Source organism: Brassica napus, chromosome A5 (genome assembly GCF_020379485.1).
Source record: "Brassica napus cultivar Da-Ae chromosome A5, Da-Ae, whole genome shotgun sequence".
Taxonomy (NCBI): domain Eukaryota; kingdom Viridiplantae; phylum Streptophyta; class Magnoliopsida; order Brassicales; family Brassicaceae; genus Brassica; species Brassica napus.
The window spans coordinates 9,522,053-9,549,967 of NC_063438.1; the positions used below are offsets into that span (position 1 = coordinate 9,522,053).

Below are 27,915 nucleotides of genomic sequence, written 5' to 3' on the forward strand. Positions count from 1 at the left end.
AACAAGTTGACATTGTGTTAGAAGAAGTTGACTTGGACAAAACAAGACAAACTCTTATGTTCTTTTGCTTCCTTTGTAAGAAATGGATAAAACAGTTGCAATTTTAGAGATGATGACTTCCTGAAAGCACAGAGATGATGGTATCCAAGTCTCTTACGCTCCTTTGCTGTGTGGTTCTCATCAATCTTTCCAATGCACAAGATCAAACAGGTTTGATAAGTTTCAAATCATTATATGGTCAAACAACGATTATGCTTTTGTCTCTCTTTCTTGTTATGTCTGAAAGTTTGTTAAAACTGGTTACAAATCAGGATTCATTAGCATAGATTGCGGGTTACAACCGGATAATTCGAGTTACACGGAGTCTTCAACAGGTATAAAGTATGTTTCGGATTCGAGTTACACGGATACAGGAACCAGCAGCTTCGTGGCGCCTGAGTATAGAGGAAACATGATGCAGAGCATGTGGTCTGTTAGAAGCTTTCCAGAGGGAGTCAGAAACTGTTACGAGATTGGTGTTAACGTCAGCGCCAAGTATCTGATCAGAGCGGCTTTTATGTACGGGAACTATGATGCAAGGAACGAGTTACCTGGGTTCGATCTTCACTTGGGACCAAACAAATGGGACAGTGTTAAACTGGAGTCTTCTGAGGGAACAGTTTCCAAAGAGATTATATACTCTGTCTTGACGGACACGTTACAAGTGTGTTTGGTGAATACAGGAAACGGTACACCTTTTATATCGGTTTTGGAACTTAGACAGTTACCAAACTCCTCTTATGCAACCAAGTCTGAATCACTCCAGCTCTTTCAACGGTTGGATTTTGGGTCATCGACCAATCTAACGGTCAGGTATCCAGATGATGTTTTGATAGAATATGGTTTCCATCTACACCTGACGGGTCTAAGCAGTTAAGTGAGCGGTCGACTTCTTCCTCACGCAACAGTAGCGGTAAGTTTCATCTTCCACAAGCTGTAATGAGAACAGCAGTTGTACCGGAAACCGTGGGTGGGTCTGTAGACTTTGGATGGACTCCTGATGATCCTTCTCTTGAGTTCTACTTCTACTTGTACTTCTCTGAACTTCAAGAACCTAGTTCCGGTTCTGTATCAAAAAGAGAGTTCATCATTTCATTCAACGGAAACAGTTTTGGGAGGCCGTTTAGTCTTACCTACTTGGAGACCTTAGTTCTGTCCATTTCAAATCCTTTGTCGGAACAGAGCTTCCAGTTTTCTATTAGTCAGAGTCGAGATTCAACTCTGCCACCTCTTATCAACGCTATGGAGGCTTACTTTGTAAACAAGCTTCCGCAATCTTCAACAGATCAAAACGACCGTAAGCTCTCTCTCTCTCTTATCCTTGTGCTGTCCATTTCAGTTTTTCTTGTTCTGTCTTACTGTTGTTCTCTCTGTGAGCATCATATAGTTTCTGCTATGAGGAATCTTAAGTCTACATATAAAGTCAAGAGAAACTGGGAAGGAGATGTGTGTGTGCCTCAAGCTTACACATGGGAAGGTGTGAATTGTAGCTACAATGGCACAAGCATGCCTAGAGTAATAGCTTTGTAAGTGTTATATCAATAGGTCCATGCCTAGAGCAATATCTTTGTAAGTGAATCTAATTGGTTTATTTCTCTATGAAACAGAAACTTATCATCAGCCGGATTAACAGGAGATATATCATCTGATATATCGCTTCTTACACAGTTGCAAGTCCTGTAAGTTTGTAGCTTTTGTTGGTAATTACTATATGCAAATAGTAGAATTCTCTAACGTGTTTACCTTTAGGGACTTGTCTAACAACAATTTGACCGGACCAGTACCAGCTTTCTTGGCTCAACTTCAGTTCCTTAGAGTTATGTGTGTATTTTGCTCAACCACACCTAACTAGTTATAGTATTAATAGCCCCCAGTAATTAGTATATGATTTCAGCCACTGTGGATTTTTGTAGAAACTTGGGTAACAACCAGCTTAGTGGGCCTATACCGTCTATTCTCATGGGAAAAAGCGGCTTGTCGTTCAGGTACTCAAACACTCTCTTCTCTTTCTCATTCATTACGTGCTTCAAAAGCGTTATATGATTTAACTCATAATCAATTGTATGTATATCTTCAGTATCGACGGGAATCCAAGTATTTGTGCTACAGGTGCCTGTGAAGAGCTCACACAAAACAAATCCAAGAAGAAGAAACTTCCCAGTTTTGTGATTCCTTTAGTTGCATCACTTGCAGGGCTCATTCTCATCGCTACTATATCTGCAGCTATACTGTTCATCTTCATGAGAAAGAAAAAACAAGGTATGCTTCTTAGTTATGCTACTTCTTTTCTTAGTTTACATGAAATGGTCATTGTTGATTCTAAAAGTGACTTAAATCTCGGTGCACCAGTAAATTGTCACTATTCGGTATTATCTATTAGGATTAGGAAAACCGCTTATAATAGATAACGTAGTTTTCCAAAAAAAAAAAAAAAGAATATAATGTGTTAAAGCACTATATTTTGATTTATTCACTAGATTTTGATTCGCCCTTTTAAGGGCGGGTATATTTTTTTGTTTCACATTTTTGTTGAAATCTATACTATTAAAGCAGAATCATATTGTCATTTTTACCTTAGCCTACCCTTTTATTTACTAACATTGCATGTTTCATTAAGGGCAATCAAGTAATATTAATAACACATCTATATTGGATCTTTTTTTTTGATCAAGCCCACATCAGATATCTCTTGGGCCATTTGGGCCGATTAAGAAATCATATCCAATTCTCACATTTTTTTTTCTTTGGGCCATTGAGTCCAAGTTCAAATAATTTTTTTCAACTATCCTTAATTTTTTTTATTTTCTTAATATAATTTAAGCATTCATAAAAAACTGATTTTTTTCATTGAAAAGTATAAATCTTTATTAAAAGTATATAATTTTTTATTAAAATATTAACTACATAATAAAATTAATTTATCAGAGTTATACCAACTTAGTTCATTAAAGAAATAATGTTTAATTTTTTTAACATAAATAGTCATTTAAAATGAAATACGATAAATAAAGATAAAAAATTTAAGTCTTTTATAAAATAAAACACAAATATATGAAAATATGACATTTACTAAATATTTGTCAATTGAAAAAAAAAACCTAAAGCGCGGGTCAAAATCTAGTTAAATTTTTATATTTGTGTTTTTAGTCATATATATGTTTTTCTTTGTATAATATTTATCTTAAATGATTAATAAGAAGTTTTAATAATTTTATTAAAATAGTTGGATCACACCTATATCAAATAGGTCATATTCCTGTTTTAATAGTATTGATTCATACAATCAATATACAAACTAAAACGATTTTCTTGAATTGAATTTTTTTTTATAGTTTTCTTGCTTTCTACAAGTTTAGTTTGCGGGTTATTCCCAATATTTACGGTAGTTTTTACTATTCTGCTGCAGGTAGAACGGTCCACAGGACAATCACAGCTTCAAGTAATGGACTGTCATTACTTAGAAGAGATACTGGTTCAATGCCTCCATCAATGCAGCGAAGAGAAACCGGTTTCTCTACGCGTCCGTCATTACAGAGAATAGAGAGTGGAATGACTGACCATGACATGAATGAAACAGCAGTGGATGGCTTTGATATGGAACCTGCAAACAGAAAGTTTACATACGCAGAGATTGTGAATATCACAAATGGGTTTGAAAGAGATCAAGGGAAAGTTGGGTTTGGGAGAAACTATCTCGGACAGTTAAATGGTAAGGAAGTAACTGTCAAGCTTGTGTCTTCATTGTCTTCTCAAGGCTACAAACAACTCAGAGCAGAGGTATATGCCATATCTCTTTAAGACAATAACTTGCCATGAATTTTGTAGTATATGGTGGGAGGAGACTTAGAAGAGTTTATGTGTATGCTAATTGTAGGTCAAACACCTTTTCAGAATTCATCATAAAAACCTTATAACCATGCTTGGTTATTGCAATGAAGGCGATAAACTGGCGGTTATCTATGAGTACATGGCTAATGGAAACTTGAAACAACACATCTCAGGTTCTTTACTGCATTCCCACTTGTAAAATGCTTTATATTCTTTTTACATTTTTTAATCCCGGGCCTGTAGCCCCATACATCCTCTAAAGTAAGGCTCATGCCAGTCCTCCCAAGGGGATTTGAACCTATGACCTATAAGTTACCTACTAAATAATCTATGAGTTTTATACACTAGGCCAACTCTTCATTAGTAAAGTGCTGTCTGTATATTCTTCTTGAGGTAAAACCACTGTTTGATTTTTAAACTTGTCTTGTGCAGAGAACAGTCCAACTGTCTTTAGCTGGGAAGATAGACTTGGAATTGCGGTTGATGTTGCACAAGGTTAGCACTTGAAACCCACTCTGTGCTTTTATCTCTTGGAGTTGTGTGTTCTGTAATAAAACGTAAAGTGTGAAACTCCCTTGTCTATATATAGGACTTGAGTATTTGCATACTGGCTGCACGCCACCCATCATTCACAGAAACGTCAAGTGCACAAATGTATTCTTAGATGAAAACTTCAATGCCAAGTTAGGCGGTTTCGGCCTTTCAAGAGCGTTTGATGCAGCAGAAGGAAGTCATATGAATACAGCCATAGCCGGGACACCTGGATATGTCGACCCCGAGTAAAGATCTAAGCTCAAATCTTTGCTAAATTTCTTTTAAAAAAAAAAAAAAACTCTGCTATTTTCAAACAAAGATTGGATGTTTCACTGCAGGTATTACACATCAAACATCTTGACAGAGAAGAGTGATGTGTACAGTTTCGGTGTTGTTCTATTAGAGATTGTTACTGCGAAACCCGCGATCATAAAGGATGAGGAAAGGATGCATATAAGTCAATGGGTTGAGTCTTTGCTCTCAAGAGAACACATTGAAGAGATTCTTGACCCTAGCCTTTGTGGAGACTATGATCCAACCTCTGCGTTTAAGACCGTTGAGATCGCTGTGGCTTGCGTTTGTAGAAACTCTGGTGACAGACCTGGAATGAGTCAAGTAGTGACCGCTCTTAAGGAGAGTTTGGCTGCTGAAGTTGAGAGGAAAAAGGATTTGCCTGTTGTGTCAACAGACTCAGTTGAAGATCTTGCACTTGGCTTTGGTTCTAATCCACCTCCTCGTTTGCGATGATAAGTTATTGATTTTATGTTGTAATGATTGGGGTGTGAAAAACATTTATAATGTATATTTGCTTTTTGTGAGTTGGAGTAACAAAATGCTACAGCTACCACCCTAATTTAGGCTTGAATGGTTTTGCTTTACAATATACAAACTCATTGCACTCCCTAACAAAAAAAGACTAAGATGTGAGGTTATATCAAGAAAGACTTAGCATCTTTGTTGAGTGTAAAAAGAGTAGTATAGTTGTTGTGCTGGTAAGCTCAAGTAGATTAAGAATTCGTCAGTGTCGGAATCAACAAGTGTAATACTGTAGACCCCTAACCAAGGAACAACATGACTGAATAAGAACTCAATCCTCTTTATTCAACCATCTCTGAGGTCAAAATTATCTATAACAATCACAATACCTCAAATATCATTGTGTAAGAAGAGACTTATTAATGATCAGTTGTAGTGTTTACAGTCCAAACTCAAGCACTTTCCAGAACAAAACCAAGATTGACAAGTGTTAGATCTATTAGAACCCAAGAATCTTGGGTGCAAGTTCCAATAAGGGCTCCAATGCACTCGGAGCAAACTTTCTAGCAAAGAGATAACAAACAGGAGACCTCTGATCATTGTAGAAGCAAGCTTTAGCTCCTGGAAGATTCTTGAGGAAAGTTTCCGTTATATCAGCCTTTCCAAAAGTAGCTGGATGAGCACCACCACGTGACCAATCTGTATATGTCAGTGTCCGGTTAGCCAGAAAAATCCTATGTTTCATAGACAACATTGTAGGGAAGTAATGTTCATCAACATAACATGGTGGTTTACAAAACTCTTTGAATTTGGGATAGTAAGTGATGTCTTGAACAATCTCAAGAGCGAGTTTCCGGTTAATTTCAAACCACTGAGACCCTTTTCTCCACTGGCTAAGTGTGATCTCAGGTTCCATTCCGTTTCTGTATCTTCCTCTCCCATCAGGTCCTTCCTCGTCAGCACAACCCATGAAACTATATCTTGATCCAGAGACATAACCATAGATAAAGCCGAAACCGCGTAGAGGAATGCATGATTCAGACAGCAGAACAAACCATTCATTAGATATATCAAGCAACGCACTAGCTAGAAGCCTCCTTTCAGCGTCACACATACTCATCTCTCCCCATGCCACAGCCTATAATTCATAAAAAATTCACACATGTGAGGAGGAACACTAATAAAATGGGTGTAAGCTGAAAAATCAAAGACAGTACCTGACTTGGGATGTATCTTCTGTAAAACACAGATGACCTATCAAAATCTGATCTGTAGTTAGGCAATGCATGAACATAGATTGAGTAGAGACCCTCATGTCCCTTAAAGAACATCTCCCAAAGTGGAGCAAATGGTAAAGGCCCCTTGGTGAGAAACATGAAAGCCAACTTAGGAACCCGTTTAAACGGATAGTCATGTCTCTTTGGCTCCATGGAAGCACGCCAAAGCAATTCACCGTCATTCATAGTGTGCCAAACATTCAAAGGAGGCCTAATAAAGCTCTCTAACGTAACGGCTTCATGATCGTACATAGAGACCAACGTGGTCGAAGACACAGGATCTTGAATCTTGAAGAACTTGATCATGTGTATACTAACAACGGAGATCCCAAGAGTCAAAACAAGAAACAGCAACAATACCTGAAGCAGACGTATTGACACAAGAGCCCTAGATTGGTTTGTGATTCTTGATTTAGGGGGTGGTGATGCAGCATTATCTTTAACCCCTTCTTCCATATCCATCACTTTCATCTAAAAGATCTCAACTTTTTTTTATTTTTATTATGCTTCGACAATGTTTGTCTGACGAATCCATTGAGAAATGTTATTCTAAAAACTCTCATCTGATTTATCATTTTAGTGTAACATAAGCATAAACCTAGGAAACGCATAACGTCGCATTGGAACAGTGTATTTAAGAAATGTATATGCCTGGGCATTATGGTTTTCGATTCAGTTAGGTTAATTTGGTTTAGTTTTTTCGGTTATAGGATCAATTCGGTTATATATGAAATTTGGTTCGGTTTCGGTTCAGTTTGGATAACAAAGTTGGAAACCGGCTAATATGATCCAATTGGTTTGGTGCTGATTTTTGGATAATCTCAATTAATTTAAATAAATTTTATGGATAACTCAAAATTTTAAAAGAAAATATCGGGTAGCTCCAGTTTTGAAATAAAATATCGAGTAATTTAGATAATTTAAATATTTTTGAAAAAAAAATCAGATAGTTGGTTTTCGAATAATTAGACTTATAAATAATATTTTCAGGATATTTTTTATTAAAAAACTAAATATAAGTGATATTTTAAATATTTAAAAACTTAGGCATCTATTCAGTTCTTCTTTCGGTTCCAATGATATATGATCACTTTGAATATTTATAAAATTCAGTTTGGTTTCGATTTTTTTGGTTTGGTATAGTTTTGCTCTGCAGTTTCAAATAAATGTACACAAGCCTAGTTATAAACCTAATAGAATGATGAAAACTGTTTATACATTTAATACTCCACACTTAGAAACATATGTTTCCATTACAATAAGACTCTTTCATTACAATGGCCAAATCACTTTGCAGTAAATTTCTTATATATCATATCCCCAAAAGCTTGACATTGCATTACACTTTATTGATCTTTACATGGAAGCCTCTGTAAAAAAATGACATTTCGACGAGTAGGGGAGATAGAGAGAGAGCCAGCAAGGGCATCAAAGTTCATCTTTTTGGTAACTCTTATTTGGCGATGAAGTTTTCAAGTCGAGAAGATATCTTGTGGCCATGGAGGCATGAAGGGAAGCACCATAAGGTAGCAACTCTTCATTGACCTCGAAATAAGGTGAGTGAGGGCTTGCCATTGGTGAATGAGCTTCGTTTTGCATACCAACAAAGCTGAAATGTCCAGGCATTGATTGTTGGTAGAAAGAGAAATCCTCTGATCCCATCAATGGTTGCATCTCGACGTAGTTCTGAGTCCCTAACATATCACCTGAAACGTTCTTGAAGAACATGTGCAAGTCTTTGTGGTTAACAGTTGGTGGGAAGAATGGTTTCTCCTCTTCAAGGAAATCAACTGTTGCATTGCACATATGCACGCTTGCTTGCCTTGTGATAACCTGAAACATTGTTTAAAAGCTATGCTTTAAGAGTAAGACAAAAGTCTCCGCCAGTGTTTTAAAAACCGGACAGACTCGATGGTTGGACCAGACTCAACCATGAAGCGGTCACATAGCTGGGTTGAGTCTAATAACCAAATTAGATCTCAAAGTTATTGAACTGAATATAAACCATTACAACTATCAAAAATCCATAAACCAACCAATGAACTAAAAACTATTTATATTTACAATATTTTATATTTTATATTTATATTTGATACTTTTGAATTATGTATCATATTTACTAATGTTACTATTAAATTTATGCAGATAAAATATTTTGAGCCCGGTAAATAAACCAAGTTTAACCCGGTCGAACCATATTAACCGTGATCCAAATAATTATCTGGTTCAGTTTCCAGTTTCCGGTCGGTTTTTAAAACATTGTTCTCAACACTACACATTAGTCACCAGTGTGTACTAACCTGCTCAATTCTTTTCTTGAGTTGTGTAAAGCTCTTAGTTGAAAACGCTCTGAATGTACCACCGATAGTAACAGAGTCTGGAATCACATTAAAAGCACCACCGCCTTCAAATTTAGCAACTGTAACCACCTGCAAACACTCTTATATACATCAACACATTCCAAGTAAAGACACTTGAAGAGCTAAAGATTGTTGTATACCTGAGAGTCTAAAGGGTCTGCCTCTCGTGAAACGAGGTGTTGTAAGCTAACAATAACGTTTGAAGCTGCCAGAATCGGATCTATGGCGTGCTGAGGAAGAGCTGCGTGACCTCCTTTCCCGCTTATCTTAGCTTCGAAAAAGCCGCTACCAGCCAACAACGGACCTTCTCTTGAGCTCACTTGACCTAGACTCAGTTGATTTGTAACATGTAACCCAAAGATTGCGCTCACATCCTTCAATACTCCAGCTTCCACGATCTTCTTTGCACCTCCTCCTCCTTCCTCAGCTGGTTGGAAAACAAGAATTACTGTACCCTAAGATGATCCAAGAAATGTACAAGAATCCAGACATCAGGATACTTCTAAAGATTTAAATTTATATTAAAAAAAAACACCAACCTGTAGCTCATCTTGGTGTTCTTTGAGCAACTTTGCAGCACCGAGGAGCATTGTAGTGTGAGCGTCATGTCCACAAGCGTGCATCTTCCCGGGAACCTTACTCTTGTGCTCCCATTCCACCATCTCCTACACAATCCACCACATAAGAAACTAGATCTATAAGTCAAATATAGAGAAAGCATTTTGCTAGAAACCAGTTAGATTTTCAAAAAAAAAACAGCTTAAAAGTATAGTAATTTAACTAGCACTTATAACCAAAATCTTCATGGAAAAGAGACAAAACACATGTTCCGTGAAGAGAGTGAACAATGTTTCAAAGTAATTCCACGAACAATTCAAGCAATTGCATAGAAAGATCCCACACAGAATCAAACTCAAAGAATTTTTCAACTAAAGTAAAGTAATTTAACTACATATATAACTAGAATCTTTCATGGAGAAGAGAGAGAACACATGTTCCTCGTTTCAAGTGCTCCATGACAGGGTCAAACCAATGTTTTTTTCTCTCACATCCAATTTTATAATACTGAAAATCAGTTACCTGCATAGCAAGTGCGTCCATGTCTGCTCTCAAAGCAACAAAAGGGGCTTGACCAGTTCCGACATATCCAATAACGCCAGTAACAGCAACTGGGTACTTGTAAGACACACCCATCTTCTCCAGCTCTGTCCTAACGAGCCTAGATGTCTCTACTTCCTCGTAACCTAGCTCTGGATTCTCGTGGATTTTCCTTCTGATCCCAACCATCCAGTCGAAAAAATCGTCTCTTTTAGCTAAAGCAAGAAACTTTGGAGGGATTTGAGAAAACCCATTTGAGGTTAAGGAAGAGGAAGATGAAATCTGACAAGAGTTGAGCAAGTGGATGATCAAAACAAAGGAAACCCATTTGCAGAAACTCATGGCTCAATGAATCGAATCGATTGGGTTCGAAAGTTCAAACCAATCGATTTGGTGGTGGAGAGGAGAGATGAGATCGAAGAAGAGAGAGAGAGAGAGTTCTCTGCGTGACGATGAAGCAGGGAAACAGGAAGCAGAGAACGGTATTTAAATCCAACATAGCGGAAGCAAAAGACTACACAGGAACTTATAAAAAAAACTAACTTTAATTGTGTTTCTTTTGCAAAATCATTAAAGAATAATGTTTTTGTAATTTTCTTTGATCAATTATCAAAAATCAAGAAAAATATTATTTCCCTTAATTGTAATGATCAATTTGATAACAGTTTGAAAAGAGTGATGGGATCTTCTTTGGATTAAAACCTAAAGTGTAAATAAGCCAACCAAAGTGGTTCTACAATTCTTCATGTGTCTTTGTTAGAGTTTCTGCATTTGGAATTTGTAATTATGACGTCTAAGAAAAGTATTATTCAACAGTTTTATGGGAATACAAGCAGCCAAATATGAATCCTAAAAGTATTCGTTTATAAACATTTTAAGAGATCAAATATAGAAATACAAGTTGTTCCAAAATGTTTGTTTACTCTTCTTTTTTTTTTTGTCGACAGTGCGTTTGTTTACTCTTTAATATCCCCCCTCCCCCATTCAAAATGTAAGATGTTTATTTTTAATTTACATTTTAATGAGACTTTTTAAGTAATTTTTTTTTAAGTTTGTACACTTATCTATAACATCATATATTTTAGAATAGAGGGTACAAAATAATGGCTGATCAAGATATTTTTTTTTTCATTTGAAGTCATAGTATCTTTTATATAAACTATATTTTTTATTTATATAATAAATATTATTGTTAACTAACATTTTAAAACGTTTATTACATTTTATATATTAAACTATTTTACACTATTTTGGATCTTAAATATGTTTTCACTTTTTATAAATATGTATTATTAATTTTATTAAAAACAAAAATGTTCAACAGAATCACAAAATCGAAAATATTTATGTGAATAATTGTTTTCCTACTAGTTACTTATTAAGCAAAATAATACTATTTTATTTTATATTTTAACAAGAAAAACTAGTAATATTATGATTACAATAAGCTTCATGATTATAAAGAAAGAAATCCAAAAAGTAAACTTGTTACCTATCTTTTTAACTTATCTTGATTTTTATGAGTATAAATTAATAAAATGATAGAATCAGTAAACTGACACTAAAATAAAAATATTAAAACACTACTTCCCAAAATTTTATAAAACCAATTTTAAAATGCGGGTCAAAATCTAATTTTAGTTAAATTACTGTCAAGTACGTCATATTTTAATTGATAAAATGGGAGATTTTAACGGTATGTGATATCCACATCACTTTTTGGATGAATGAAATTAAACTCGTGATGTTGACTACATAACATCATTAAGTTAAAGGATGTTGTCATGCATAACATATATTTTGTGTAGCTAGGTATATATTAGTTTAGTTTGCATGGTTAGCCATGTGATGGCCAATACTTCATGTAGTCATTAATCATTTAAAATATGAAGTATTGGCCATCACATGGCTAACCATGCAAACTAAATTAATGTATACCTAGCTACACGAAGTTTATATTATGCATGACAACATACCTCAACTTAATGATGTTATGTAGTTAACATTACGAGTTTAATTTCATTCATCCAAAAAGTGATGTGGATGTCACATACCATTAAAATCTCATGTGTTATCTATTAAAATATGACTTACCTGACAGTAATTTAACTAAAATTAGATTTTGACCCGCGTTTTAAAATCGATTTTATAAAATTTTGGAAAGTAGTGTTTTAACATTTTTATTTTAGTGTATTGGAAAACTATATAATTATATTATTTTATTTATATTAAATATGAAAATATATAAGATATTTTTTGAGATTATTTTAATATGTTTGGTTATTAACTTTTAATAGAATTAATTTATGTAATTCATTTGATTAATTGTGTGATATATATATATATATATATATTTATTAATTTATTCGATCAGTTTTATTATAAAACTTATTTGATGTCAGTTTACTGATTCTAAAATTTTATTTGTTTAATATAAATTAATTAAATTAACGAATTATATTATTTATATTTTTGTAAACAAATAACGTTCATATTTAATATAAATAAAATAATATAATTATATAGTTTTCAAATACACTAAAATATAAAACACTCCTTATCAAAAAATGTTAAAACATATTGATTTTAGTTAAATTACGGTAAGGTCAGTCATGTTTTAATTTATGAAACGAGATATTTAAACAGTCTCTGACATATACATTAGTTTTTGGATGAATGAAACTAAACTCGTAATGTTAACCACATAACATCATTAAGTTAAGGGATGTTGTTATTCATAATATATACTTCGTGTAGCTAGGTATACATTAGTTTAGTTTGCATAGTTAGCCATGTGATGACCAATACTTTATGTAGTCAGCAATCATTTTTCCTTTATATTTTTAATAATTAGTAAGAAATTTTACAAATATATTTATATGTTTATTATTTTATAGTTAGATTAAATTTGATATAGATCTTTTTTTACTTCGATAGAGGTCAATAATGTCATGAGAAATTGGTTTGCATATACATAGCTCAACCAAAATTAAGTGTATAACCATAAGAAGGCTTTAGCTACGACATAATATATATTATTCTTAAAAGTGACGATAACACCTTTACATACGCGTGAAAGGTGTTACATATGATGTGTCTTCTTCGACAACAAAACTGTTTAGTTCAGGTAGAAACATACATGTGAAGATCGATGTCGCAGCATATCTATTTCACTTGATGTGATTGTGAGTAACCGGTGGAGAAGAGATAGAGAAAATTTCACAGAACGAGGATAAACGTGTGACGGAAGGGTGGTTCGCGAATGAAATTTTGGGTTCTTGAAGAGATTTGAAATTCGTGGTGAGACAAGTAAGAAGAAACAATAGATGAGTGGTGGTAAATCTGGTTTATGTTGCCTAGAATTATGGGATGCGGCCAATTTTTGGCAACATTGGAACTGTTACTAACTCAACAACTGCTTCGATCTTGTAGATGCGCTGGAAGAGGGATACAGCGGCGACAGTTAGAAGGTAACCTAGCATTGATTCCAAATTATCCCCATTACTATTTTATGTGGAGCAAAAAGCTTTGCATGTGTGGGGCGGGTGTTTATGTAGACATTGTACATCCAAGGTTCTTGGTTGTGGGGTTGGAGATAGTGATAAATGTTGCAAGCGAACTACCTATACTATAGTAAAAAGTGTAGTAGTATAGTATCATTTGATATGTTACATAGTTTTGAAATGATTGTCTATACTATATTGATTTATAAATATCTTTTACTAGTAAAATATGATTAAATTTTTATGGCTATAACAATTTATACTATGATATGTCTCATGCGACACAAATAGATGGTGTTATACATTGTGGTGTTAACAAATAAATTATACTCAAAATTTGATACTTTACGGCAAAAAAATAGTATTGTGAAGATGGTTGTTGTGTTCCGTTTGGTTTACTTGTAACGATTACAGAGTAAGAACGATGTTATTCATAGTTGAGGTTGTACTATAATATAGTTTAGTCCATTGCGGTACCTTTCACTACCAATTGTAACTGTATAAGATGTGAACTCTATATACTATTAGTAGACAGTAATATAATAGTATAGTACATGTTAGTTTGTTGTTATATAGAAGATGTTGTGTTGTTCACCTCAAGTCTTCATTCCGATTTTTACCTCGTCATGATATTACTGCATTCATAACTGTAAGTAATCATTTAAATGGTGAATGCTGCAAATGTGTTTGTAAAATAATACTATCAGGGGCGGACGCAAAAAAATAGTAAATATGGTGCACAAAATATAAAAAGTGTTAATACAAGGATATCTAAACAATAAGTATGGGGCACATGATGCAATAACACTTAAAATAAAGGGCATTTCTATAAATTTTGAACAAAAATTTCAAAAAAATGGATGGAGTACGTGCCACACCCTAGCCCCACCTGCGTCCGCCCCTGAATACTATACTATGAAATACTTCCGAATAGTATGGATATCACTTATTTCACACAAGTTAGATCGGTTTGATTAGTTGGGGACTATACTATAGCTTTGGTATAGCTTGGAAATGGCGACTTATTCTTATATTTTCCAGTTATATGTATTTCTCTTACACTTACATGTGTTGCTTGTGAACTAACATGTGTTGGACGGTTGTTCTCATGGAACTCAATGCCACATGGCAACTTAATTGGTACGACGCCCTAACATAAGCTTCATTTGACGTCGCAGCACAAACAAATGTGGTTAAAGCAATCATGCTTCACTCCAGACTTACTCTCGCAGTGAGATATTTTATGTCACTTGCTTTCATCTTACATTACTATTATGTATTAACCTATTTTTCTGGTTTAACTTTCCTTGTATACGGCTTATCTCTATCCTGTAAACTTTATTTCATGGACAAAATTAAAATTGGTTCTTTGTATAGTTGTTATGTATTTAACGTCCCCAATCTGTCACACTAACTTTCACCCCCAGTTAGCTAGAAATTTTTTGACATACACAGGATTAAAATAGCTATATGTTCGTGTGGAATATGCCATACTATATCGCTAGCATGTATAGAATAGTAACACAACTGATGAAACTCAATCTCATTAGTCATTTATGAATTCATATGTCTATTATATATGGTATTTATGATAGTATCAAATCACCAAAACACTTATTTATTTTTTTAGTATGTCCAATGCTTTCAAACAATTTTCATCCAACTGTGTACCAATACATAAGTTCACCAGTTGTCTCCTCATAATTGTTTTCATCCAAATTCACAAACTCCCAGTAGATACACCCATATGCAATACCTTCTTCTACTACATTATAGCCCTTAAGAGATTGGCTTTCGGCATATTCTATAGAATGTATGTGTAGGATATATTTGTTTATTTTCCATCAGTTTCAGTTAGCTTTAACCTTTGCTGGATAAAACTGCTGCAAGTTGGACAGTTTGCTTGAAATTTACAAGCACAATTGACAAGAAACCAATTATTTCATTTATATTACACAAAAATCGAAGGCTTACACATGTCGCACCTATTAACAACATCAGCTACATACTATTTACAGATGATGTAACTGAATATGTGTTCACGTCGAGTATAATGTACTATATCAGAAGCATGTATAGTATAATAACACAATGGATGAAATCCAACCTCATACAGAGTTTACTAATTGTACGCATATTATATATTGTATTTGGGATCCTATGGAGTCATCCAAACATTCATTAACTTCTTAGCATGTCTATTGTTTATAACAAGTTTCATCTATTAGTGTACATACTCATAAGTACACAAGTTATCTGGTCACAAATTTTTGAATCCAAATTCACAAACTCTCAGTAGATACACCCATTTACAAGACCTTCTTCTACTACATTATGACCCTTGAAAGGTTACCTGGTTGCTGACTTTTGGCCTACTTTATAAATTGTATGTGTGCTGGGCAAAATGGATGCAAGTTGGGTAGTTAGCTTAAAAATTACAAGCACAATTTACGGGAAACTGGACATTGCATATATATTACACACAAACCAAAGATTTACCCATGGCACACCTGTTAACAACATCATCTACATACTATTTACACATGATGTAATATCCCTATATGTTCGTGTCGAGTATGCCATACTATATTGTAAGCTTGTATAATATAGTAACGCAATGGATGAAACTCTACTTCATACATAGTTTACAAATTTGTATGTCTATTCTATATGTATGGGATCGCCCAAACACTCATTTACTTTTTAGCAAGTCTATTTTATATTAAAATAAAGATTGTATTGTTTGGATATAGATGTTATAGTCTATGTCTATGCGATAAGTGTTGTATAAAGGAAGGAGCACACAGATTTTAGATTTGTGATATTATTTAAACTATCCTAAGGAGTGATTTTACTCTCGAATAAAATGTTCAGTTGTAGTACTTATGGATCGAATCAACATGGAGTGTGGGCACACAATAAACTCAAGCAGACGCGATTAAACTAGGTAAATAAGATTATAAAACAGTAAATAAAGTAAAGCAGAGAACAAGGTGATTGTTCAGTTGATTGATGAGTTGTTTAATGGAAGGAGGGTTGTTAGACTTAGGTTTTCAATCAGGTTATAAGAATAATAATCTATAGATTCTTAGGGATTGATCCTAGAACTCGATTTCAGAAAGCAAGTAATCCAGCTCTCGCATGCTGTTACTAATCAGATGACTAAGTCTTTGTCCAACTCTCGCATGCAAACAAAGAATGAGCGTCGATCAATACTATTGACTAGGTATTGACCGATGCTTCCTCAGACAAGAATTAACGTCATAATCGATATGTTCACTAGATGCCTATACCAGCTCTCGTATGCGCCTAACAATCTAGCTCAGCAGGATTCAGTTCAGGTAATAGACCATGCTCTTTTGTGCGTCTAACTATCATATGGTCAGGTTTCTAGTTAATTACTCTAGAAACAAGGAGTAAGAACAATCATATTGAAAGATACAATAAATCACTCTATAAATTCTATATTTCAAAAGTTCATTCTAAACCCTAGAAAATTCCTAAATCTAGCAAGTAAATCTACTCAGACATGATAGTTGTCACAAATATCATATAAAGAATAGATGAATATATATAAAATATAAAACCAAAACCAATAGAATTCCAAGAGGACTCTGAATGAGTTCATCTCTTTTCTCCAACATAAAACTAAGAACATAATAAGGTCAAGAAAGCATAGCAGTCAATAATGGCTTAGAAAATATATAAATAGGTTTAAGTCATCCAGGGACATTCTGGTAATTTATGGTGGCTTCTGAGCTTAAGTGAGTCATGAATTAGGCTTGTCCCGTCTTCTGGGATCACCGTCGATCGACACCAAGGCTGTATCGTCGATCTAACATTCTTTCTAATCCTCGACAGCTTCCTCTCGTGAGTCAGACCTACCACTCTTCAGTAAAACAGGCATAACTTCTGATATAGGATGCTGACTGATCTCAAACCGGTTGCATTTGAAAGCTAACGCAAAGATAGATCTTGTGTCAAAATATGAGCTCAATCTCACCGTGGAAAGGTATTCATCCATAAGTAACTTATGACGCATCTTTGCAGTTCTGCGCCTCAAAAAGCTCCAAAACGTACATGAACCTAAAATCACTGTAAAGTAAACTCCAAACTCATATCTTAGACTCTAAAACAATCATATACCATGACATAAAAATGGTAAAATCCATAGTATATCAATTTAGATCGTTAACCTCTAGCACACACGCCGTAAAGGAGATTTCGGTCATGTTTGTGCACATATTGTCTCATCCGTCAATTGCAACCGGAACAAGGATATATTTTAATCTTTTTTCTATGAATATTGAGCATAATCACTTTAATGTTATATGACTTTTTCTTGGGTTCACCCCCTAGGGTGAACCTTTAGGTTCACCAACCAATAGAAATTTGTCATTTTAGATCTAGTATCTTTTAATTAAGGAAACAAAATAACTTGCCAAATTATATTATGCTTTTAAAATAAAAAATAAAAGATTAAATAAATAAAAATAACAATAGTTCTAAAAAAAGATTATTTAAAAAAAAATATTTGTTTTTAAGATTTAGAGTTTAGTGTTTAAGATTTATAATTTAAAATTTATCCAAATGTTTACTATTTTTCCAAGGGTTTAGGGTTTACCTAAGGGTTTAGGGTTTACCCAAGGGTTTAGGGTTTTTCCAAGGGTTTAGAGTTTAGGATTAGAGTTTAGGGTTTAGTGTTTTGTTGACAACATGTTTAGTGTTTTTCCAAGGGTTTAGGGTTTACCCCAGGATTTAGGATTTACCCAAGGGTTTAGGGTTTACGATTTGAGTTTAGGGTTTAGTATTACAGTTTAGGGTTTAGTATTAGAGTTTAGGGTTTAGTGTTTTGTTGACAACATTATTTTTTTTTTAATTCGTTTTTTATATATTATTTTTATTTATTTTTAAATTTTATTTTGAAAAGATAATATAATTTACCAAGTTATTTGGTTTCCTTAATTAAAAGATACTAGATCTAAAATGATAATTTTTTATTGGTTGGTGAACCTAAAGTTCACTCTATGTGGTGAACCCAAGAATAACTCATGTTATATGGGTTAGAGTCAACAAAAAACATTTAATAATAACTAAACTAATTTTGGGTCACATTACTCCGTACGAACATGCTGTCTTAGCCACTGATCTGAAGTGTTTAAAGTTGACAAAAAATATAAAAGTTTGCGTCTGACAGAGTGCATCTCACTTTCATGTACTGATTTTCAAATCATTTTTTTTTTCTTGTTTGGAGAATCATTTCATCTTCTTCAGTATCATTTCAAGTAATTTGTGACACGTGAAAAGGAAGAATAAATATTGAATGGTTCTAATTGAATTTGTTGGCCGGTCCATTTGTTGTTGTTGATACAAACAGCTAGAACATACACATGTAGAACGTGTTCAATGTATTCCATTGGCTTTTTCCATTTTTCCAGATATTTTTCTCAATTTTAAATCCTTATATTGCAGAATATTCAGTTGGTTGATATTGATGACACGATGTTGAAGGTGATATCCACTAGTTTAACTTTATAAAAATCAAATGTACTTATCGAAACAAAAGAGGCAACAAAAGACACACACACATAGAATTGAGTTAACTTTTTCCATTGCTGATCTCTAAAGAACAAAAGTTTCAATCTTCTAATAATAAAAGCTTTAATCTTTTTGTTCTCTCTTAAAGAGTCAAACCAAAATGTATGAAGGAACTGAGACTCAAATGACAAACACAAAAACAAGAAGTTGAGAATTCAAACACAAACAATGAGTAAACCCTGAAACAAGCAACTTTCTCATCTCTCTAATCTAAACCCTTCAGTTTTACACCTCAACGACTAACTGCTGCTATATATACATTTGCTCACTTGCAACTTCTCTTTTGTTTCTATGTCTCTGCATGACTCAAAAAAGGTCTCAGTCTTTGTACTCAAAACCCATCAGTGATGACTTCTCCAAAAAATTTATCTCATGCTTTGACTGAAGGTGGCAATGGTCGGTGTTGCGTTTGTCTCGCTGAGCCTTTCAACACTTGGTTTATCCTACTGAAGACCACTTTCAGCGGTATACAAGCTACAACCGTTTCCTTTGCCTTTCCTGTTGTCTGCATCTTGCTTCTTCCCGTCAGCTTCTGGCTCGTTAGAGTAGAGAGCCGCCTTATCTTTATCGATACCGAAGAAGACGATTTCTTCTTTGACTTTCCAAAAGCAGCCTGTGATTTCCTCTTCTTGCTCTTCTTTTCGGACAATAATGGCTTCGCCTTCACAACATCTTGAGACATCAACTTACCGTTGCAGTACCCTTCTTCTTTCAAGGCCTCAACACTTACAGGATGCCCGACAATAGCTTTCCCATTCAACTCACTCATACGAGAAACCAGGGGAACACGGGGTTTGTTAGAGCTGGCTTTCACCTCAATCTTCACTTCGAACAGCGCAGGAAGAGGCAAAGAACTGTTGTTATTAGCTTCTTCCCCGTACACAAATCTTCTCGCTTCTTGTTTCTTGCTCATCTGCCTTGAGTTCCTCTTCCCTTTAAGTTGCCACTCAGAAGTGCTCTTCTCAATCCTGTTCAAATCATAGATGACAAGCTGTGTATCTGGTGGATTTGTACTACAAGCAGATCCATTAACTGCCTTTCCGGTTAGTGGAACATCATATAGTTGGTAAGAAGGATCATCCTCCGCAGAAACTGATAAGCTGGAAATGTCACTGTCTTTAGCCTTGGCTCCAACACCATTCTCGCATGAAACCCCGGTGCTGTCTGAACTATTGTTGATAACAGCAGAGACACTTTTCATGGATTCCACAGGCTCCATTCCAGAGGTGACAGGGACACAGACCATAGCCGTACTCTCTAACACCTTAGTCAGTTGCCTGCGTCGGTTTTTTCTTTTGGAGCAGTCGTTAGCATTGATGACTACTTGTGACCTTTTTCTTTTCAGTGACAACGGGGAGCACGCCTTGTCTCCTCCATTGGAGACTGAATCACCACAGTTTGAACCCACTTCTTGCCTGTACACGACAATAGCACCGACATGTTCTTTGCCAATATCCTCAAGCCCTCTCATTCGCTTGATCCCTTCATCTTCTGAGTCATTCGGTGTTCTTCTTCTCTTAGGCTGCACCTTGAGCAAGGTTTCTTGGAAAGACATAGCTGAATCCAATCCATCTTCTTCAGCCCCTGGGGATGAGCTACAGAGATGTGCATTCTCAATCTGGAGAGCGATGTTGATAGCATTTTCACGGCGAGTAAGCTTGGCAGTCTTCTTCTTATTACTAGCAGCCTTGGCAGCAGCAACAGCCATTGCCTTGTCAATGTGAGAATCATAATCTCCACAGCGAAAGGCCTTGACGCTCTTGGACTTTTCAAGGACATACCACTCCCTGGAAGTAATAAGGAATCAAGAAACAGAATGATTCTTTGAAATGGTGTTAAAAGAAAAGACTGACTCACACGTTAACGTCGTCACGACCAAGAAGCTTTATAGGAGTGCCTAGTTGTGGAGAGGAGGAGGTTTGAGGAAGTTGCTCAAGAAGCAGAGTTTGTGCGGGCCACCACGAGGCGTTACGGAGGCGAACCCACACTAATCTTCCTACCGACGCCTTTATGGCCTTCAAGTTTTGGTCATCATTACCCTCCATTACCCACAACAACCCCTGAGTTGCTAAAAGCTCAAAACTTTCCAACTCAACTTTAACAAAAACAAAAAAAAATCAAAACTTTAGAATCCTGCAACCAAGCAACATGCAAGCACAATGGTTAAAGAAGGAGAGTAAAAGAGATCTGGGAAGAGAACCTAAGCAGGGAGAGGGAGGGATCTCTGCGGCGTTTCTTGTCTATGTAGAAGAGTTAGGTTTCTCTATCTCTTTTATCAATCAGTACCATCTCAACGAACCGCATTTCCCCTTCAGTTTCAGGAGGTGAGGGGGAGAGGAGAGAGAAACGGCTTCTTCTGTATGTAGAGAGAAGAGAGAGAGGTCAAAGGAGCATATTCAAGATGAGAGAGACTCTAACTACAGAGCGGAACGACACCGTTTTAGGGAACTTTGTCCTCTCTCTCCTTTAGGTTTTATCTACCTCTCATAGCCACGAGTCAAATAAACTGTGACTTCTATGTTTAAAAGACGTCTCAACTTTGATAACAATGACGGTGACTTTGATCAAAACACCTTTCCAAATTTTCATAACTTTATGCGTTTTAACAATTAAAACCTATACAAACTGTGTGTGTGTGTGAGGTTTGTTGGAGATTAAATGGTGTTAAGACTCTTTTTAACTAACAAGACAGAGAAAGTAAGGACGAAGAAAAAGGTTCTGCTGCTGCTGCTGCTGTTGCGTTTGATTGCTTGAGAAAGCTCTCTCTGTTTCCAAGCTCCACGTTCTTCGTTGCCTCCACCGCCTGCATTTTAGCGGTCAAGCTGAGTGAGAGAAACAACCCTATCGTGGAATTGATTAAATAAGTCTCAGTCATAATAAGATGGTATGAAACCCCTCCCAATCCTGATGAGAGCTAAAAGTACTGACACATACAAATGGGGTTTTAGCAACTTAGCACAGCTGGAAACAGTAACAGCAAGTTTCTTTCCCGTTAATAAAAATAGCAGCCGACTTCAAAGAGAGGCATTTATGCATAAAAGAGCAGGGAAATTCTACTAAGAAAACAAGTGCGTTAACATGAGGGCTTGAGAGGAGTTGATATGTCCTAATCTGTTGGGCTTGTTGCAGAACATGAGTTGCCATCAAGTGGTTCAATGCAGACATCTCCACCATCTTAGTCTCCGTCTGCCTCGCACCATCTAAAAGATTTACTTACCTCTCTACCTACTACACATATTACACCCCCCCCCCCCCCCCAGAAAAAAACAACTCCAGATTTAGCATAAATACATGTGCAAGTTTTTTGAAAACCATATAGAGTTTTGTCTTTATTACCTGAAGGGTTGTGTTTCATCGTCTAAAAGTTGTTGTTGTTGTATTCTACCAGGCTGGGGCTTGAATTTCATCCGGTTCTATGGGCTCCGGATTGGTCAGAGTTGTATGAACTGCACTAGCTTCTTTTGGGACCTTTTTAGGTTTTCTTCTCGGCATAGCTCAGTTGATTATATCTTGGAAACGAGTAGCTCTAAGCTGATCAAACTGTGCAGCGACTGAATGAAGCTTCTCGCTCAGAATCAAAACCTGCACACATTACGTCTCCATGTGTTGTGTGCTATAGTATCAGCATTGAAGTTATCCTCCGCTGCTGCTGCGAGTCCAAGCCATCCTTTGGAGTTTGATTCTTCATTTCTAATGCTGTTCTTGAGAATATCGATCTGTTCTTTGCAAGCTTTAATAAAAGCAGTAATCTGCAAAAATAAAATAAAAAAGAGTCTCAATGATACATTCATTGATACTACACTAACACATGATGATAAGTAGACAAAGTTCTAGATCCAATGAACACAAAAGAGAGAAAAGAATGTAAGATCAATATAGTAACACTCCCTCGCAATCTAAGATACTAATATATACATTCATCTTCCTCCATGGTGAGATGCTACTTTTCTTAAGAATCCATAGTTAAGTCTCAAGCTTCAAAATATTGTCTCAAGCCTCATAAGCTCAGATGACTTACTTCATGTTCAATGCTATATCCTTTTCATGTTCAGTGGTCCGGTGCAGATCAACATAATCCTTACGATGCTTCATCATAAACTGATCCAGCTCCTTGATGCTAAATCTAATCAAACATGTTTCTTAAAAATGCTGAATCAACAAAAGTAATTACCGTTTTGAAAACAAGTCTAGTGAAAGAAAGGAGATGTCTCCTTTGGCTTATGTATGATTGTCGACGCCACTTTAGACTGCCTCACACAACGCAAACCGTAAGAATGTGTGATCTAGAAAACCTGAACAAAGTATATTCGCACAGCCATTGGAAATCCTCCGCCCTGTCTCTGAATCTCGAGGACATTCTTGTATAGAAGAGCCTCAAGATAGATCAGTCAATAGCAAAAGAGCCACTCTTCTCTTCTTAACGACACCGTTTTGAAGTTCTCTTCTTCAGCCTTCAAGTTCAAATTGGATCACAGCATGCTCAAGCCTACCCTTTAACGTCCCCCTCTTGGCCACGAAATGACTCACCAGGGCTGACCCCCCATTGGATGTTTAGGGGTAGTTAAGCAACACCCAGTGTCCAAGTTAGCAAGACCTTTTGTCCTAGACAGATGTTCATTGACTGCATAAGTTTAATAATAATATAGGAACAATCTGATCATTGTTGGACACGCACACACGAGAACAGATGAAACACAATATCCTCTGTCAGCAATAATACTCTTACACACACGATAACATATCAAATTAGGATTCTATTACACAAATGAAAAGACATGTAATGATTCAAGTTTCAACTATCCTCAACAAACACAAGTTCGCATGTGCTTGAAGCTCGGGAAGAAAGTGTCAACCCCTTGATCATCTCAAGGTTTGGAACATCATGTTCATTTGTATCAGCCCAGAACGTTGCTGTCCTTAAATGACGAGCGTTTCTCAAGATATAAACCGCAATATCTCTATCTTGCGGTCTCCCAAAGTATCCTTCCCAGTTCAAAATCTGTAGACTGGACAGCAAGCATTCAGGAACAGAACTCGGTTGGTTCCAGAAACCCATCTCATTCGTCTTTAAATCTGCATGTAACTAAGAAAACCACCAAGCAAAAGAAGAATTAGATTTAAAAAAAAAACTATATTTGTTTACTGATTGTTAATCCAAAGAAACTTACATCTAGTTGAGAGATGACTAAGACTCTTAAGTTAGGAGAATCTTTGAGAAATTGAGCAAGGACATTCGACGAATCATCTTTGCAAATACATAGCTTCAGATGTTCAAGCTGGTCGAAAACAATACCATCACCATACACATCCTGCCCCCACCCACAAACATTATAAACTTCATTAACAAGATTGAAGACTTGCAATTGGTAAAAAGTATAAAACTAAGTGAATACCTCTGAGCATACTGTAAGATGCTTGACAGATGCGACTGAACCAATAACATTCTTGACAGCAAAGGATACAACATCGACATGTGCTTTCTCCAGCTTAGGCATATTCTTAACCAAACAAGGACTATCATTCCAATCCGCAAGTTCGAGATACTCCAAACAAGGAGTATCAATCTCATACCGCTCCAGTGATGACCAATAATAAGATACATGCAAGCACAACTTCCGCAAAGACGGGACGTTAATAGTGAACTCTTGGATACTTTCATCCTCACGGAACCACACCTCTAGATCTTCAAGGACAGGACATATCGAGAGAAGCGCTTCAAAGGGTTTTTGATCTTCGTATACCACAAGCTCAAGTAGCAAAGTTTTCAAAGAGGGAAGACAAGCCGTGGAGGGAACATCCATGAGAGTCAAGAATCTGAGTTTCAAGACCACGAGAGATTTGCAAGCAAACAAGCTGTTGGGAACCATGTTTTCTTTCTTATCAGAAGAATAAGAAACGTCCAGCTCGCGTAGATGGCGAGATACTGCAATCTCAACCCATTGTCTGATATCCTCAGGTTTAATGTTTTTCTCTCTTGACTCGTACAAGGAAAGAAGGAAGCTTTGAATGACCGGAGCTCTGTGTAATGGCAGATTCTTGTTGATAAAGTCCTTAAGTACAAGGAGAGACTCGTCTCTATCAACGAACTCAAGCTTAGGCAAAGACATCCAAAGAAACTTCCATCGCTTAGAGAGGATGCTAGTGGATACAACAACCTTTGTTGGAACTAACGATAGTATCCTCACCAACAGTTCATCAGGCAATCCACTTATGTTGTCCATTACCCTTCAAGAACACAAAGGCCATAAGAAACAAAAAAAAAAAAAAAAAGGATTTGTCTTCAGACCATAAGACAAGGACTGATTTAAACCAAGACAAGGACTGATTTAAACCAAGACAACGACTCTCACCTTGTTATAACGGATTCAAACAGGTGACAGAACTAGAAGAACGGTTTCTTTGGATTGAAAAGACAAGAGTTCTTTTTCTCCGGAGAAGAGGGTCTCAAGAGGATCCGGGAGAAAGATCTGGAGAGTAACTTTACGAAGAAACGACACCGTTTTGGGACCTAAAGTTAACACCTTTAGGCGACTCACTGTGAGATAAAAGAACTCTTATCTGAAGAATAGAACGAAACGGCAGCGTTCTGGGGTCGTAAAGTTGATTCCTTTAGGAGGTTAATCTCTCGTTAACGTGACTCACTGTGGAGTTGGATATTCAGAGACAATCTCAATCCTTTCACGACAAATTTGGTCATCATGACGGGTACGTTGGATCAAATCCCTGACAAAAAGGAAGTTTCAATTTTGGAGAGCAATTGGGTTTCTATTGATCTCGATTTATGATGATGTAGAGTATAAGGAGGAACAGGAGATGGAGATTGAAGCTCTTGAATCTATTCTTGCTCATGACTTCAAAGGTGTTTTCTTCCTTCTTGAGAAAATTTAAGTTTCCTTTGTTTGTCTATTCAATGTTGAAGAAGTCTTCTTTACTACTTTGTCTTTTGTGTGACAGAGATTCATTCTAGTGAAAGTGGGCTTAATACTTCTAACCCATGCTTTCAGATAACAGTCACTCCTCAGGTTAATTATTTTTACATCTCTTTCAGTAATTTGCCACTATCTTTGATTCTTCTTTGCTCTCTCTCCATAGGATGATGATCTGGAGGAGTCATCAATCCCACCAGGTTACTACTCTTTAAGAATATACATTTCTGCATGCTTTCTTAGTCTTGGAGCTCTCAAATTTGTCTTTGCAGTTCAGCTGGGTTTGGTTTTCTCCCACACAGAAAATTATCCGGATGAGGTTCCACTTTTGGATGTTAAAAGGTAATTACTTCCACCCTTTTTGATGATGACTGACACTCATGTGTGGTTGGTTGATTGTTCTTCCAGTATCCGAGGAATCCATGTTAGTGATCTCACCATCTTAAAAGAGAAGCTTGAACAAGAGGTAAAGATCTCCCTTACAACTCTAGTGTTTGATGATGAGTGGGTGTTATCATTAGAATTATAACAACTCTTCATGATACCGTTTTTCACAGGCAGCAGAAAATCTTGGAATGGCCATGATGTATACATTGGTCTCATCAGCTAAGGACTGGTTGTCTGAACACTATGGGCAAGACGATGGAGATGACTATGCCGAGGAAGAAACTGCCAAAGAGGATGAGGTCTTGTTGTCTGCTCTGTGTTTTTCATGATCTATCTATGCTGCTCTCTTCCTGTCTAAATACATCTTGCTTCAGGTTATTATTCCTCATGGAGAACCTGTTACGCTGGAGACGTTTGTGGCATGGAGAGAGAGATATGAGGCAGAACTTGCACTTGAGCGAGCCAAGTGAGCAACTTTTCCTCCATATCCTTGTTCCCCTTGCTCTCATTTATATACATTAATGAATAGGCATTGTTGTTGAATGAACTTCCCTAGGCTGATGCCTGAGTCTGCTCTTACGGCGCCTAAGGAGAAGAAGCTTACAGGAAGACAGTGGTTTGAGAGTGGCAAAGCGGTATATTTCTCCGAATCTACTTTTTCTAATCAGATACCGGTTGTTGTTAACTATCTGTCTTGCGCCATTTTTCAGAGAGGAACAGTGGTCGCTGCTGATCAAGAATCTGAGGAGGAAGATGATGAAGACATTGACTTTCAAGACGATGACTTTGAAGGTAAAATGGTCTTTTTCTGTTTGGTTTCCACGCTGAAGCAATGTTTCTTAAAGGATTTTTTTTTTTAATACACAGATGATGAAGAAGACATGCTTGAGCACTACTTGGCGGAGAAATCTGATGCAAGGGCCTGAAGACATAATGATTTTTAAAGTTTTTTCTAGATAGAGATCAGGATGACCTTTCATTAAGCAGCATTATTCAATCTTTCATATCCTCAGTTTTCCTAGCTTTGATATGGCTCAAGACTTACCTCGAGACTTGCATTTCTTATATCACTTTCACAGTCTGTCATTTATAAGAATGCCACTGAGATTTTGTAACTTTTTTTGCTAGTATCAGAGCACAAAGCAGTTCTCTCAGATCAAATATCAAAAGACTGAATAGTTGAAACCGTATTTAGAAACCCCTTGTTGAAGCTGTGAGTCAAATTCAGTTTGTTCCTTTCTTATATAGTAACATAGTACTAAAACTGCCAATACTAGAGCAAGTTCTTCCTGCCAATTTCTATGTAAGGGTATCTCCAATAAGACTGTATTGGAGATGGTCTAAGACTCATTTTCAACATCTTTCTGTGCTGTATTTTTAAAAGCTTCAATAATAAAAAAAATGTGCCAAAATTAGCCAGTCTTTTTGGTGGATATTAATTGAAATAAAGATCTGAGTAATAATAGTCATTGATAGGTTGTCATGTTCTCGTTCACATTCATGCATTGTTGTTATTAGTCATGGAAGCGAGTCGAAGCCGCATTGTGAATATTTAAAATATGTTGATTTGCATACGTTCTGCAATTTAAAGTCTAAAAATCCACATCAC

General features: G+C 36.1%; 5 protein-coding genes and 1 pseudogene across 9 annotated transcripts; 2 read left to right on the forward strand and 4 right to left on the reverse strand.

The window, feature by feature from the left end:
* LOC106451635 lies at window positions 1-5,284 on the forward strand (annotated as a pseudogene).
* Window positions 5,285-5,530: 246 nt separating this feature from the next.
* LOC125609508 (glycosyltransferase BC10-like) lies at window positions 5,531-7,489 on the reverse strand. Its single transcript, XM_048780986.1, has 2 exons — window positions 6,375-7,489; window positions 5,531-6,295 (listed from the first exon to the last, which is right to left on the reverse strand). The coding sequence occupies exons 1-2, from the start codon at window positions 6,903-6,905 to the stop codon at window positions 5,657-5,659; spliced, it is 1,170 nt and encodes a 389-aa protein (XP_048636943.1). The 5' UTR covers window positions 6,906-7,489; the 3' UTR covers window positions 5,531-5,656.
* A 144-nt stretch (window positions 7,490-7,633) lies between these two features.
* On the reverse strand, window positions 7,634-10,386 carry LOC106451636 (IAA-amino acid hydrolase ILR1-like 4). The gene is made up of 5 exons (XM_013893583.3): window positions 9,875-10,386; window positions 9,334-9,459; window positions 8,935-9,249; window positions 8,735-8,863; window positions 7,634-8,267 (listed from the first exon to the last, which is right to left on the reverse strand). The coding sequence occupies exons 1-5, from the start codon at window positions 10,232-10,234 to the stop codon at window positions 7,863-7,865; spliced, it is 1,335 nt and encodes a 444-aa protein (XP_013749037.2). The 5' UTR covers window positions 10,235-10,386; the 3' UTR covers window positions 7,634-7,862.
* An 8,598-nt stretch (window positions 10,387-18,984) lies between these two features.
* LOC106451637 (uncharacterized protein At1g51745-like) lies at window positions 18,985-21,495 on the reverse strand. 2 transcript variants are annotated; one of them, XM_013893584.3, is made up of 3 exons: window positions 21,194-21,495; window positions 20,851-21,088; window positions 18,985-20,780 (listed from the first exon to the last, which is right to left on the reverse strand). In XM_013893584.3, exons 2-3 carry the CDS (start codon window positions 21,036-21,038, stop codon window positions 19,364-19,366), a joined length of 1,605 nt encoding a protein of 534 aa, XP_013749038.2. In that variant the 5' UTR covers window positions 21,039-21,088; window positions 21,194-21,495; the 3' UTR covers window positions 18,985-19,363. The 2 variants fall into 2 exon arrangements, with proteins under 2 accessions (XP_013749038.2, XP_022575148.2); XM_022719427.2 differs by lacking the exon at window positions 21,194-21,495 and having other exon boundaries at window positions 20,853-21,033.
* Window positions 21,496-23,610: 2,115 nt separating this feature from the next.
* On the reverse strand, window positions 23,611-25,485 carry LOC106451638 (FBD-associated F-box protein At5g38590). Its single transcript, XM_048780987.1, has 4 exons — window positions 25,344-25,485; window positions 24,387-25,218; window positions 24,162-24,302; window positions 23,611-24,076 (listed from the first exon to the last, which is right to left on the reverse strand). The coding sequence occupies exons 2-4, from the start codon at window positions 25,212-25,214 to the stop codon at window positions 23,786-23,788; spliced, it is 1,260 nt and encodes a 419-aa protein (XP_048636944.1). The 5' UTR covers window positions 25,215-25,218; window positions 25,344-25,485; the 3' UTR covers window positions 23,611-23,785.
* LOC106451639 (RWD domain-containing protein 1-like) lies at window positions 25,467-27,460 on the forward strand. 4 transcript variants are annotated; one of them, XM_013893586.3, is made up of 11 exons: window positions 25,467-25,698; window positions 25,787-25,852; window positions 25,948-26,015; window positions 26,086-26,119; window positions 26,192-26,261; window positions 26,328-26,385; window positions 26,477-26,605; window positions 26,681-26,772; window positions 26,863-26,941; window positions 27,017-27,098; window positions 27,174-27,460. In XM_013893586.3, the coding sequence occupies exons 1-11, from the start codon at window positions 25,692-25,694 to the stop codon at window positions 27,230-27,232; spliced, it is 744 nt and encodes a 247-aa protein (XP_013749040.2). In that variant the 5' UTR covers window positions 25,467-25,691; the 3' UTR covers window positions 27,233-27,460. The 4 variants fall into 4 exon arrangements, with proteins under 4 accessions (XP_013749040.2, XP_048636946.1, XP_048636945.1 ...); XM_048780989.1 differs by having other exon boundaries at window positions 26,222-26,261; XM_048780990.1 differs by having other exon boundaries at window positions 25,587-25,698; window positions 26,197-26,261.
* Window positions 27,461-27,915: the final 455 nt, after the last annotated feature.